Genomic DNA, 15,734 nt, shown 5'->3' with positions numbered 1-15,734 from the left:
ATACATCTGATTTTACTTTTTTTAAAAAAAGCAAAATTATTACTAATCTTGGCAAAATTATCTTGTTCTAAACAAATTTTAGAGATAAGATAGCTTTCCAACTATAAACCCAGGCAGTCTATAAACCTATATACTACTTACAAAAAGAAAAATACAATTAACATTTTAAAAATCAGAATAATCAAAGTTATAGTTTGTAGTAAAATCTGATAAAGTATGAAATCTTACTGGTTCCTAATAACAGGAAAAGCAAACCTAATTTTGAAGGAAGCATTCAGAAAAACAGATGTATAAACTTTTAAGTAAATAAAGGTATTAACAACATTATATAAAGAACAAACCAATATCTTAATTTGATTATATATGAAATGGTTCAAAATGTATAGAATTTGCCTTAAAACCATGTAACGAGAATCTAGCTTTATTTTAAAAAAACCCAACACACACAACACAATTTAGTAGTATAGAAGTTGTTGTTGCTGTTTACCATTGAGTCAGAACTGACCAATAGCTGACCGTCCTACAGGTTTTCAAAGACACTAATTGCATAGGAGGAGATCACCCATCCTTCTCCTGCTGAGCAATTGGTGGATTCAAACTGTGTGCCTTTGGGTTTGCAGCATGGATTCTTACCAGTAGGCTACCAGAGCTCCCCAATGAAGAAGAAATCATAAAAAGAAAACCACAGCATTGATGATTACATCCTTAAAGCTTCACAGTAATGTCTATGACACAAAATAAAGATGCTACTTAATAGAACCCAACAATTGTGGAGTTCTTAGTTTTAGCAATCTTTTCCCTCTCTTCCTTACTATCTTCCAGTAAGTAATAAAATAGGACATTTACTTTACATAAAGTTTGAAGGAGCTCTGGTGGCCTAGTGGTAAGGAATTGTGCTGCCACATTAAAGACACTTATTTTAAATCCACTAAATTGCTCCTAAGGAGAAAAATAGGCAACTTCTCCACCTATGTGATTTACAGTCTCTGAAAACTCACTGGAGAATCAGCTATTAGTCAGTTCTAACCAACGTAAGTGGCATATAACAACAAACTCACCTCTAAAATCTTTCCAAAATCGAAGTATGTTCAAATCCTAAAATTGTTTCAGTTCTACTTACAGACAGATCTAGTCATGGACAGATGTGATAACAAATTAATTTCAAAACTTCTTATTATCTTACCTAATAGTAGAAAAAATTCATACACCTATGTGTTAGTGACAAAAGCAACCGTCATTTATGCAGTTTTTAAAAACATTTTCACTTAATTTATACATAGTTATTCAACTCAATTGTAACCATTTTATTAATTCAGCAAATAAAAATCAGTCATTACTTATGTAGCATTGTCATTCACTCAACAAATGTTTGTTAAGTACTGTCGAGTCACAACTGACCCTTAGCTAACTCTCTAGTGGGTTTTCAGAAGCAGTAAATCACACAAGATGAGACTGCCCATCCTTTTGCAGAGCAGCTGGTGGATTCAAATTGCGTGCCTTTGGGATTGTAGGACAGCTTTTTATGACTAGACCAACAGAGCTTCTTATCAAAATTTAGTGAATATTAAATGTGTCAGAAACTGTGCAAAAGAAAATATGTATGATACAATGCACATACATTTTCCAACAAGGTACACCCACAACAAAGAAACAAGACTCACAATTACAAAATTTCAATTTGGCTGTTAGCATTAACCAGAAGAGAAGAATAATTGATGTGTTTGAATTGTGGTGTTGGAGAAGAGCACTGAATAGCCCATGGATGGCCAAAAGAATAAAATGAAGCCAGGGTGCTAGTAGGAGGCAAGGACAGTAAGACATTTTTGCACATAATTTGGACACGATGATAGGTGGAGTCAGCTCTTGGAAAAGGACATCATGCTTGGAAAGGTCAGTGAAGGAGGGGATGGCACTCAACAAGGTAGACTGACACAGTAACTTTAACAGTGGGCTGGGTATGTGCAAGGAATTAGCATGGCACAGAATAGGGCAGAATTCAAATATGCTGTTATTAGGGTAGCTATGAGTTGTAGTTAATTGGAGAGCAAATAACAAAACCACTCAGTCAACAGAAACTGCCTTTTCTTTCCTGAAGGAGCAGCAGATGGGGTCTAAGAAGCAACCTTTTAGTTAGCAGATTAAAAGGAACTCAAATTAGCACACTAATCAACATGGTCACCTGCTAACTGAAAGATTCATGGTTCAAATATAGTAGTTTTTCAGTTAGAGAAAGACGTGACAATTTGCATCCATAAAGATCCTCAGAAACAATCACTGTCCTTACGTTTAATCAACTGCTAGCCAGTTTTCAAAGGCTATACTTCACAAGGGAAGAGAATGTCCATACTTCTGCAGCTGATGTAACTAGTCTTTTTCTTATTTATTTATTTTTCATTTATTATTATTTTTGTGTGTGTACTGTCAAAGTGGATCTTCCTGGTACAGGAGGAGATTGTCCCTCCTTCTTCAGCAGAGCATCTGATGGATTTGAAGCATGTGTCTCTGGGATTGCACTGCAGCTTCTTGCCACTAGGCCATCAGAGCTCCCTGAGGTAACTATAGTCTTGAAAACTAGACATATTCTACTCTGTCATATATGACCATTATGATTTGGAATAGAGTCAATGGCAATTAATTTCAAGTTGGCAATTAATTTCAAGTTCTGGTTTGGATAACAAAAATAAATGGGTTTTCAACTGGAAATTTATAAATGTTAAGAGTAAATGGCAAGATGAGTTATTTTTTAAGTCATTTTTTAAAATACTCCATAACTATAAAACATTTCAACTTTAAGACTGTGAAATTTTGCAAAAGTCCTATTATTAAAAGAAATAGCTGTCTATTATTTTAGAACTCATGTAACAAAAGCTTCACATTTCTTTCCCTATAATCCAACTTCTTAAAAGCAAAGAACAAGTATTTATTATTACTATATTTTTCAACTGAGACCTTCATTTTAGGGTATGTAAATACAAAAAATTTTTGCAAGTTAGTTAATTCCATTGTTGTTGTTATTTATGTTTTGTCGAGTCACCTGCAACTCATAGCGACCCTATGTACAACAGCTCTGAAGCGGGCCCTGTCCTGAGTCGGTCTCACTGATTCCACACACCTACCCGCACTGCCCATCTCATCTGGGGTCTTCCTCTCCTATACTGTCCCTCCACCCTTCCGAGAATGATGTTCTTCTCCAAAGATCAATTCATGCAGGCCACATTCCCAAAGTATGTGAGATGGAGCTTCAAGATCCTAGCCACTAAGAAAAAACGTGGTTTCACCTTTTCCAAGACAGATATATTTGTTTTCTTGGCAATCCATGGTATGTTCAAGACTTTTCTCCAGCACCACAACTCAAAGTCATCAATTCTTTTTCTGTCATCCTTAGTTATTGTCCAGTTCTCTGATACATAGCAAGTAATTATAAAGACCATGTCCTGGATCAGGTGCACCTTAGTCTCCAGACTGACATCACTGCTTCTCATTACTAAAACTAAAGCCCTATCATGACATCTTTAATGGAGCATAGAGTGATTCTGATCATAAACAACAGAAGAGAAAATGCTGAGGTACAGAGATGATGAATTTATTTGCTAAAGTCTAACAAAACCTTAAGTTCATCAAAAACAACAGAGCTCACTAACTGCTGTCTATTGATATATTAAATGCAAATTTCCAGTGATATAAGACATATACACACATATGTAAATATATGTAAACATCTGTAAATAAAGGAAAAAGCAAGAAAAGTAATTAAGAAGGATTTTTTATATATATATAGCCTACATTATATAGAGAATTGTGATTTCAAAATCAAAGCTGCTAAAAAGCAGGTTCTAGAAAGTTAGGCATAAAGTTAAGTTCAAAGAAACTTGAGAAAATGCAGCATATGCAACAAAAATCTGTAATTAAAGGGAGCTCTGGTGACCTAGTGATACGAATCTGTGCTGCAATCTCAAAGGCACGCAGTTTAAATCCACCATCTGCTCCACAGGAGTAGGATGGTCAATCTCCTCTCATGCAACTTACTGCCTCTGAAAACCTATTGGAAGGCCAGCTATGGGTTGGTTCTGACTCAATGGTACATACCATTTAATTTTGTAAGAAAATGTACTATATACTCAAAACTGTATCTGGTCAAGCAGTGAAATATCTTTAGTAAATACAAATTATTACTTAAAATGTCATAAAAAACAACAAAAAAGTATAATGTCATAAATATTACATTTAAAAAGCTTGCATGAATATATACAGCATTAAAGAGCCAACTAAACCATGACAACTGGGGACTTTTCAAGGAAATTGACCAAAAAGTAGTGGTGTTAATTTTAACATGAAACATTAAAATGGCAGATATTAGCTGATAAAATTACTCTTAACTAAATACACAAAATTCTTCTTCAATACAAGGATAATAAGAGTCTAAATTATATATACCATACAGAAAGATCACATTATAAACATGAAACATTTTTATGGCATTGCTTTATACTCAATTTCTCTGACTCAAATGAATTACAATGTATTATTTAAAAATCATTTAATTCCTTCTTCATTACATTTTTAAAAACTTTGCAGAAAATTTATGATATTGTCTTCTCAACAAGTTAAAACTAAGGAAGAGGATTTTGTATCTATCATTTGAAAGCAATTAAAATATCTTTACCATCCAAAAGACTTTCACAATATTCCAGACATTGATGAGATAATATATAATTAAGACTGAAAATGTTACAAAGAAACATTGTTGAAAAGAAACAAAGGAAATAATTAATAAAATATAATATTACTCAAAAATCTTAGAGTAAAAGAAAAATGATACACGGTTTGTTAAAACAACTGAAATATGGGTTGGGAATGCCTTCTTTTTATAAAGTGGTCTTGACATGCAAATTATACCCACTTTCTAGGTCCTTTCTTTCAAATATATGACAAAGAAATTAGTAAAACTACGTAAGTATTATAGCAAAGTAATTTGAAACAATCTAGTACATTAAAAAAATAAATGAGAGGATGGATATTCACATAAATTCAATTAATTCAAAACAAGATCAGCAGTGATCTTAAACATTTAAACTCTGATTTCAAATTAATCAAGCTCTAAACCTATACTATCTACTACTTTAAGTGAATTGAAGTTTTGTTTGGTTAGGATATAATATTTTCATGTTTCTGCTATTTTGCTGGTTTTTACTGTTATTTTGTACTGTATAACATTATGCTTATGATGGGGGAAGGTATGTCAGACAATGAGATTGGCTCAAGATAGGGTAGGGTTCAGAGTATGTAAAGTTACCAAATGACTCTATGTCACATAACAATAATAGCAAACCTTTGCTTGAGCAAATTATATGGTGGCCAGAATTATTTAAGTGTGTATAAACCTTGGAACTATTTTGCTATAAATTAATTTAACTCTAGGATAATCCTCAAAACATTTCACACTAACTACTTTAAAAACTACCAGCCACATATTAGAGATTTTGTTAACTCTGTTCAAACCCTCAGTGTTTCTTCATTGAATTTTTATGTCTTCCTTAATGTTCTTAATATAGGTAAGAAATTAATAAAATTTACAACTGGATTTTTGAGAGAGTAAGAAATAGAAAAATCATTATTCTAAATGACAAATTACATCATTTTAGAATCAAATATGCACTATCACAGAATTAATATATTTCTGTCATCATCATAAGTTTATTCCTTTTGAAATGTTTATTTATGGTTCTTTTAGTTAATTTAACAAGGTTTAGTCAAAAGATAATTTATGAAAGAAGTCAGAAAGTATTCCTTTAATACATAATCCTGCCCTCTGAAAGAATAATGCCTTTCATATTTGACTCTCCTTGTTTGTTCTACAATCTACTTATTCATCTCACCCAAAGTGTTGTGCCATTTATTTTGGCCAAGAGGCAAACAGATACAACTGGTAATCTTTGAACCCTCCAGAAGAGTCCCTCTGGAGCCTCGATTAGGATTATATCTGATTTTTTAAAAAATAAATAAATTGAGAAATACCAATACCAAAATAAAAGAAATAAACAATAAAACAAAATATAATCTATCTAGGCCATCTTTTCACCTTTCTTTATTTCATAAGAAAGAAGCATTTAACACATTCATTTTGATAAGGATTAAAGAAGTGCTAATAAAGCTCCTGTCAGTAAAAGGTATCTTTTATTATCATTGCCAATACAAACAACTTTTGTAATATGCTAATAGAACTTAATAATTTCATTATCTTATGAGACAGAAAATAATAATTTAAGAAAAAGCATGGGAGGAAAATTATTTTTGTGGTCTCACGATATATAACACTAATTATCAGCTTCTCTTGTCAAAGAGAAAATTAATTTTCTGCTGTTCAAAATCCAGATTATGGCTCTCAATTACATACAAATACACATTATAATGATGTGTGGCAGGCTAATAAGTGAATGAAATCTGCTTCTGAATTGTTTTCTCTAAATAAAAGTTTAAAACGGGTCCTATACCATGACTTTTTTTTTCATTATATCTGTGATGAGAAAATGATGATAATGGAATTTTAATCCCCTAAAGACAACGTCTCAGCATCCAATTTACCTGACAAGATTTTCATTGTCTCCAGTTCCCTTGCAAGTTGCACACTCAGTTCTTAAATCCTCAGCCTTTGGCTTCTTTTGTAACACAGATTGCCTTTGTCTTCTCTCTCTAGGAACTCTTTCCTACCATACACCAAAGAACAGAAACAAAGCAAAATCAAAATCAAGATACCTAGAAAACATCAACAATCTTAAACAAGAAAGTTTCAACTACATAAAAAATTATTAACTTATTCCAACCTCATGCTTCTCTTCCTCAGGAACGAAGCTTCGTTTCCGTCCTCGGGTTCTCTAAAAAAAAAAGGAAAAACCCAGAAAAATATTTAATGTTTAAGAAGAAAAAAACCCAGCAACAACAGCAAAGTTCAACTGGGCAGCAAACTCAAATACTGGTGAGGTATGAAGAAAGTGGAATTCACTGCTGATGGAAATCTAAAATGGTACAACCATTATGGAAGGTGGTCTGGCACTATCTCAAAAAGTTGCAAACAGAAATATCATTTCACCCAGCAATTCCACTACTGGAAATGTAGCCTAAAGAAACCAGGGCCACAACTCGAACACAGGGATGCACACCCATGTTTACTGCTGCATTATTCCTACAGCAAAGAGATGCAAGCAACCCAAGTGCCCATCAACAAATGAATGGAGAGAAAAACTATGGAACATTCACAAAATGGAATATTACACAGCATAGAAAAAACAATGATAGTACAACATTACATAGCATGGGGGAGCCTTGAGGACATTATGCTAAGTAACATACCTCGGTCACAAAAGGACAAATATGGCACAACATTGCTGTTACAGAACAGTACAGATGGAGAGCTTGAGGAGGGAATGGGGCAAGAGTGGATAAATAATGAACACTGCATTAGAACAGATGAGGGGGAAAACTGAAAGGAATATATGATATGCATTGTATGAGAACAATCTAGAACAAGGGGTGCACTGCAGTGTGGGCTGGTGAGGGGAAGAAGGAGTAAATGTGTGACAACAAAAAAAAAGTAAAAAAGAGCAAAAGAAGAAAAAGAAATAAATATCCTATGTTAAATATTACCATTTAAGTTAATGCATTTGGAAAATTAGTATTTCAAATAATCCTGTTTCATTTTTAAACCATTTATGCCATAGAAAGTTAAAAAATCATAAATACAAATTTGCAGAGCTTTAATATTTCTGTCCTTCATAACATAATCTTAATTTCTTGTGCAGTGCCAACTAAAATGTCTTTACTTTTAAAAAAGCAAGTATGTTGTAAGTAAAAACAAGTTCTTCAAAAATTATTGGATTTTTAAAAATATATCATACAATTATGATTTTCTCAGTGCATTTAAATTTTCCTAATATATCACACATGATTTCTATTCAACACTCAAAACACCAATCACAGAAGTTATATCTATTGTCTATTTCTGTGCTCAAATGAGTATATATGCATAAACATTTGTGTAACGTAAAGAAATAGGCAACTAAGTAAAAGCCATAATAAAATAGAAAATGTCTCAGATGTCCCAAAGCCAAATCTAAACAATGGTAGGTGCCATCTAGTCAAATAGGACTAATATAGCGATCCTATGAACAATTAATCCCGAACCCTGCCATCCTGATAATGTTTGACATACCATACTGGAGACCACCCTCTATGGTCATTGTGTCAACCCATCTCACAGACTTCCCCTCCTTTGCTGGTCTTTCACCTTTCAAGAATGCTCTTTCCCAAACACTGGCTACTCCTAATGATATGATCAAGTATATGTTATGAAGTTTCATTATCCTTGCCTCTAAGGAACTATTTTGGCTGTCCATGGGCTATTCAGCGCTTTTCTCCAACTCTACAACTAAGAGGCATTGATTCTTTTGTCACTTTTATTCATTGTCCAACTTTGAGATGTATAGCAAGTAATTGAAAGCACTTTGGTCTTCACAATGACATCACTGCTCTTCAGGACTTCAGATTCCTGCCAGTCACTTTCCCAATGCAATACACTTCATTTTCTGACTGCTGGTGGCAACAGTACTGATTGTGGCTCTAAGCCAAGATTAAATAATTGAAAATGTGTATCTCTTCTCTATCATGACTGCTGCCTAGTGGCGTGGTGGTGAAAATTTTTGTTTACTTGATGTTGGGACTTAACGCATATTGAAGACTGCGGTCTTTGATCTTCTGCAGCAAACATTTCAAGTCCTCCTTACAGTATAGCATAAAATTATTTAAGTTTCAACTTAAAAACTCACTGCCATGTAGTTGGTTCTAACTCATAGAGACCCTCCACTAGGTTTCCAATATAAACAGTAAATATGGTATGCTACCCACATTTCTCTTATGGAGCCACAAGTCAAGTCCCTAGACCCCTAGGTGCACTCCTAAAAGTGTGTGCAGCCTTTGTGTTAGCACTGCAATCACCGGGGTCTTTAAGTTCAGATATTTAAGTTTATTACATTCAATTAATATTCTGTAACACAGAATAAGGGAGTTCAGGTGGCCTAGTGAGCTGCACTGCAATCTCAAATGCATGTGGTTCAAATCCACCAGCTGCTCGACGGGAAGATTGGCAGTCTCCTCCTATGCGATTAACTGTCTCTGAAAACTCTCTGGAGTGTTAGCTATGGGTTAGTTCCACAGCAACAACAACATCAGAGAATATAATTTCCCTTTTGACAGATTACATACAAAAGTATAAAAATAATGCAAACATGATAGTATTTGCAATCAATACTCAAAATCACCAACCTCAGAGCCCAGCTCAGGTATCAGAACCCTGGAAAACTGGCTTTTCTAGACACTGTGTTAGCCCCGTTGGGGGCACAATCTCCAGCTATCTTACTTGAGTACACATTGTCTTGCAAATCATCAGTAGCTGTGGGACCAATATAAGAGAGTGCTTTCTACAGTGAGAAATGGCATTGACAGTGATGGAAAGAGGTAAAGAGAATGTGTCACTGCTGCAAAGAGATTGTGGCAAGTTGTAACTAGAGGAACCCTATAGATAAATCCCACAGTTACTTTCCCTTGCTGGATGATTCAATGGGAAAGCTGACTTATAGCTGCTCTGAGAAAAAGTTTGCTAGACATATGAGGAAATCAGAGGCTTCTCACATTCAAGCTCCTGAAATGAACCTGGACTTTCACAAATTGAGGTATTATGCCTAGTTAATCTGGCTTGGGACTGCTGGGATAAACCTGGGCTTGCACTGTGTGATATTCTTTGCCACCACCACTCTACACCCTATTTCCCTAATCACCTCCACACTGCGAGTAAAGTTTGTGTTGGTCAAGTTCCAATTAATATCAGATCCAAGTATTGGTAAAAACAAGTGCAGGAACATGGGAATGTGGTAGCATGTCTGGCCATGTAGCTATTTGTATGGTGTTATGCATATTATTAACGAGGACAGTTCCCCTTTATAAAGTAGGCAGAAGTGAAACATGGCCACACTCACATTTTATCTGCTCCTTATACATCAGCCTCTACAATATTTAAATCCCCGTAGGGAGAATCCTGCTTTTTTAGATAGCGCTGGAAGAGCAAGATGGCATCATGCCCACAGAATACTTTTATAGTTGAGAGAAGAAAACTCTGTGAAGTTACAGTGTATTAAAAAATGGAATTTTTCTAAATATAATTACTTCCTAAGCCATCTCATTGAGGGTCTTTCAATACTTTGGCAATATACCTCTTTCCCAAGCATGATGTCCAAGAACTGACCCCTCCTACAATATACCCAAATTATATAAGGAAAAATGTCATTATTTGTGCTTCTAAGGAGAACTCTGGCTGCACTTTCTCCAAGACAATCTATTTGTTCTTTTGGCAGTTCATAGTATGGTCATTACTCTTTGCCAATACCACAATTTAAAGGCATTGATTCTTCTTTGGTCTTTTTTATTCATTGTCTAATTTCCATATTTACATGAAGCAGTTGAAAATACCACAACTGTGATAAGACACCTTAGTCTTTAAATTGACATCTTTGTTCTTTAGCACTTTAAAGAAGTCTTTGACAGTAGATTTTCCCAATATACTACTATTTTTAAAATACTGGTTTACTCAGGAAGTTCATAAACATTGTTTTTCACACTACTGTTTTCCCCTTTCCTTTACTCACCCCTCCCTCTACTCATAAAATTGTGTGACACTATGATTAAGTCACTCCCTCTCCCAGCCTTTGTATCCTTGTACTCCTTCTACAATAATGGTCTTATACTACATCTTTTGATTTCTTGACACATGCTTTCATAGTTGACCATGAATCCAAGAAAAAGGAAATCCTTAAATATAATTTTTCCTCCACCTGTCATGATGTTGCCTACAATCCAATTGTGAGGATTTTTGTTTTCTTGATTGAGATTCAATCTATATTAAAAGCTGAATCTCTGATACCCTTCAGTAAGTGCTTCAAGTCCTTTCTGTATTCTACAAGCAAAGTTTCTCATTTATATATTCTAGATTATTGATAAGTCTTTCTCTGTATCAGACGCCACCTTCTTTTCTCACATAGTCAAGCTCTTGCTCAGTATATAACAGAATATAGTCTTAGAAAGGATACAACCTCAACATACTTTTTCTGATTTTAAACCATGCAATATCTGCTTGTTCTATCTGAACAACAATTTCTGGGGTCATGTTCATGCAGGTTCAGTATGAGCACACTTTAATGCCCTGGGATTCACAATTTTCTCAATGTTACTAATAATGTATTAATTATAAATAATTTCTTTATTCAACAGACCAATTACTGTTGATGCTTTTAGATAGTCAATGAAATACAAGTAAATATCTTTCTGGTATTCCCTGCTGTCAGTTAACATATAACTGATATCAACAATCATATCCTGATTCCAGCTTTAAGTCTGGAAGTTCTCTTTTTTAGGTATTCCTCCAATAATTTTAAAGTCATTTTCAGCAAGAATGATAATATGTGATCTAATGCTATTTCCTCCCATAATTTTTGTATTTTCTTAGATCTTCTCCCCCGCCCCCCTTCTTAATAGGCTTAAACATGGATCAGGTGAGTTGGCCAAGTAGCTTTCTTCCAAATTTCTTGGTACAGACTACTGAATTTAGGATTACTTTCACCAAATATGCTCAAACATCTCAACTAATATTCTGTCAATTCCTAAATCTACGTTTTTTGTCAATTCCTTCAGTACAGTTAGGAATTCTTCCTTTATTCATTCTTGATCATATTGTACTTGAAAGATTTCCATGTCAACCAATTCTTTTAGTAAATGACTGTATTTCTTCTGTATTTGTTTATGATTCTTGTTTCACTTAATGTTTTACATACAGAATCCTTCAGTGTTAATTTACTCTTAAGTCCTTTGAGCTTGAAAAATGTCCAATGTATTCTTCACTTTTAGTTTTCTAACGTCTTTACACATTTTATGATATTTTCCTTTGTTGTCTCAGATGTTCTTGAAAATTCTCTGTTTGAAAAAAAATTGTTTAGCTCTCTTACTTCTTTGTTTCTTTCTTGTGCTTTACCTTCTCTATGTCAAAGAGTAAGTTTCAGAGTCCCTTCAGACATCATTTGATCTTTTCTTTCTTATATTTTTAATGACTTACCTTTCATCATGAATGATGTCCTTCATATCATCCCAAAACTTATATGGTATTCAATTAAATGTATTTAATCTATTACTGAATTCAGGTGGGATAAGTTCAAGATCATACTTTGGCTCTCATGAACTTGTTTTATTTGTCTTCAGCTTCAGTTTGAGCTTCCATATGAGCAACAAAACATGCATGTCTGTTCCACAATCGGCTCCTGGACTTGTACTAACTGATGTTACTGAGTTATTCTACTATTAATTTTCATAAATATAGTCAATTTGATTGCTGTATTCCATCAGACAACACACATATAGTTGCTATTTATGGCGTTTTCTTTAGCACAGTATTTGCATAAAAAACTGACTGTATAAAGTTTAACCATGTGATCTCTGACCTAATTTCTAACACTAGATTATTATTTCCCAACAACCAATACATCTTCTTTGGTTCAAAATTTGGAGCTACAGTTGACCATCTAGGGGGTTTTCAGAGGCAGTTACTCACACGGGTAAAACTGCCCATCCTTTTCCCACAGACCAGCTGGTGGATTCGAGCTGAGTGCCTTGGGATTGCAGTGCAGCTTCTTGTCACTAGGCTACCTATAGGAGAAATCTGAAATTTCTTAATCTCTCACTTTAGCAATTGGTGTGTGTATACTTTAACACTGTAACATGTTGTCCTCCAATCCTGATGTCACATTCTTCTTTATAGAGTACAGTTTCTCACATAATCTTCTCAGCTACAAATTATCTCTGACTAGGTATAAAGAAAGGGTACAACCCTGATGTCCACCTTAATTTTAAACCACATACTGTCTCCTTGCTCTGTTCACACAAGAGCCTCTTGGTCTACACATAGGTTTCCCATGAGCACATTTAAGTGTTCTGGGATTCTCAATATGAGCCGTAATTTTTTTATGATCCATAGTCAAATGCCTTTGCATAGTCAACAAAGCATGCACGGACATTCTCCTGGAGTTCTTTGTTTTCAACCAGAATCTACCCGACACTAGCAATGAGATCCCTCATGCAATAACCTCTTCTAAATCTAACTTGAATGTCTGGCAGTTCTTTGTCTTTGTAATGTTCTAGCCATACCTTTAGCAGTATTTTGCTTGCATATGATATTAATGATGCTGTTCGATAATTTCTACATTCTCTTGGATCACTTTTCTTGGGAATGGTAACATCTTCCAGTAAGGTGGCCGGGTAGCTGTCTTCCAAATTCCCTGGTATCAACAGGTGAACATATTCAGGGCTGCATCTGGTTAGCTGAAATACGTCAATTGGTACGCCAATGATTCATCCTAACAAACAGGATGATCACTTGTGGAATCATTAAAAGACTGCATTCTTTAGCTGCTTTTTGAGCCTAGAAATGAACTCACCCCTATGGCATCACAGCCAAATAACAGAAAAATCTATAAGGTAAAGAATAACACCACAGAGGTACTCAGTCCTCAGAACAACAAGATCACACAAGATCACTACATAAGATCACAAGGGCAGTATTTGTCCAGGGCAAAAGCTTGGAAGGTGAGGATGGAGATGTCTTTGTGGATTATATATAAAGGGAAATAATAACAATGGAGAGATAGTAAAAAGAAAAAGGATACAATTTGGAGATGGTAATCAGTGTCATAAAACAAAATAAATACAGATGGCTGAATGGAATAATAATCTGTTCTATAATATCGACTCCTATCACAATTTTTTTTAAAAAAAAAGGGAAATAAAGACATGAAACTCACTCTAAATTTTTACATTATTACTCTCCTGTCTTATCTTTTTTATATTTAAAGAATTTTACTTATTTGGGGAATAATAATAATCTGAGCTGTACAGATCATGTGAATCTTTATCTGTTGGTGGTGTATTTACTCTAATAGAGGAAGTGCAAAAATATCCACAGAAAGAAATGAATGAAATATCATATAAATGAAAGACTGTAGGGAACATAATGTACATGGATAAAACATAATGTTGTTAAGTTGTTGCCATTGAGTCATTTGCATAACAGCTTGTACAACAGCTCTGAACCCTGCTCTATCTTGACTCAACCTTATTGTCTCTGTCACACTTACTTCAATTACCACAGTCACTGAGTCAATCCATCTCATCCAGGGTCTTTCTCTCTTGTGCTGCCCCTCCATTCTTCCAAGCATGTTCCTAACCAAGGACTAGTCCCTCCTAGTAACATGCTCAAAGTATGTCTGATGGAGCTTCAGAATCCTTGCCTCAAAGAAGCACCTTGGTTTCACTTTCTCCAAGTCAAACCTATTTGTTCTCCTAACAGTCCATGGTATAGTCAATACTCTCCTCCATCACCAAAGCTCAAAGGCATCAATTCTCCTTTGATCATCCCTAGTCATTTGTCCACCTTTTGATAAATAGCAAATAACTGTAAAGACTATGGCTTGGATCAGGTGCACCTTAGTCTCCAGAATGACACTGTTGCTCTTCAGTACTCTGGAGAGGTCTCTGTCAGCAGATTTTGCCAATGCAATTCATCTTTTTATCTTCTGGATGCTGGACTAAGAGTGTTGATTGTGGAGCCAAGCAAACAGGCTTGTAGAACCATAATGTATGAAGGATAACAATTTTAATAAAGAAAAAAATTCACCAAAGAGTAGTGTGCTATTGGAGAAAATAGGTGTAAGTTAAAAAGAGTAAAATTATTGTATTTACAAAATATCTAATAGTATCTGAAACATAATTAAATTTTCAATAACTTCTTTCATATATGAAGTAGACAGGTAACAAATTTTAATTCCTTAGATCTGAGGGTATAGTAATTTAATATTAAAATTCCTAACAATTTTCCCAATGACAGAATTAAATATATTTAGTAAATGAAAAGTGCCATATCTTTGAGATCACTAAACTGAAAATTCACACATATATTTGTATACATTTTCTTCTTATTTTATCTTTATGATAAATAATTTTATATATAATGATGTACTTAAGAAAGAAATTATATGTAGATTATTAAATATAGGGGATGTATTCTTATGTAATTGATATATAAAGAGGAAGTTTATAAATGAAATTCCAAATTCAATGTTAACTGGAACAACCAAATCCTGAAAATTCCTATGAGCTAATCACTTCAGATTTATGCTGGCAAAGAAATACCTATAACTCTTATGAGGTTGTTCAAAATGATACAACATAAATTTTATTCTAATATATGCCTAATTCATAAAAAAATGGTAATTTTCCAATTATCAATCAATAACTGATCATAAATTACATATATTTATATTTTCAATATAACCATTATTTTGATGAATGTTGACAGCTATGAAGGGGCTTCTGGCCTTTTGTTCATGGGGTCGCTATGAGTTGTGCTCAACTCAAAGGCAATCAACAACAACAACATAACCATTATATTGAAAACAATATAAATCACAGAACATAAAACACTGAAAAGAAATATATATATGAATATATTTGGGGAGCTCTGGAGGCCTAGTGGTAAGGAGCTGCAACTTCAATCTCAGAGGCGCACGGTTCGAATCCACCAGATGCTCTGCCGGGGAAGGAGGGACAATCTCCTCCTGTACCAGTCAGATCTGATTTGACGGTACGCT

General features: G+C 34.3%; 1 protein-coding gene across 1 annotated transcript in view; it reads right to left on the bottom strand.

Moving 5' to 3' along the window:
- Nucleotides 1-15,734, bottom strand: part of PHF14 (PHD finger protein 14) — a 125,325-nt gene that overhangs the window by 24,071 nt on the left and 85,520 nt on the right. Inside the window, exons 14-15 of the mRNA XM_006880243.1 lie at nt 6,822-6,872; nt 6,583-6,704 (exon numbers count right to left, since the gene is read on the bottom strand). Of these exons, the coding sequence (XP_006880305.1) occupies nt 6,583-6,704; nt 6,822-6,872 (173 nt within the window). The remainder of the gene's footprint in view (nt 1-6,582; nt 6,705-6,821; nt 6,873-15,734) is intronic.

The sequence above is a fragment of the Elephantulus edwardii genome, unplaced genomic scaffold, assembly GCF_000299155.1.
Source record: "Elephantulus edwardii isolate Elephantulus edwardi_28Jun2011 unplaced genomic scaffold, EleEdw1.0 scaffold00007, whole genome shotgun sequence".
NCBI lineage: Eukaryota > Metazoa > Chordata > Mammalia > Macroscelidea > Macroscelididae > Elephantulus > Elephantulus edwardii.
The sequence above is the reverse complement of the archived record's forward strand: the minus strand, read 5'-3'. Positions and strand labels throughout refer to the sequence as shown.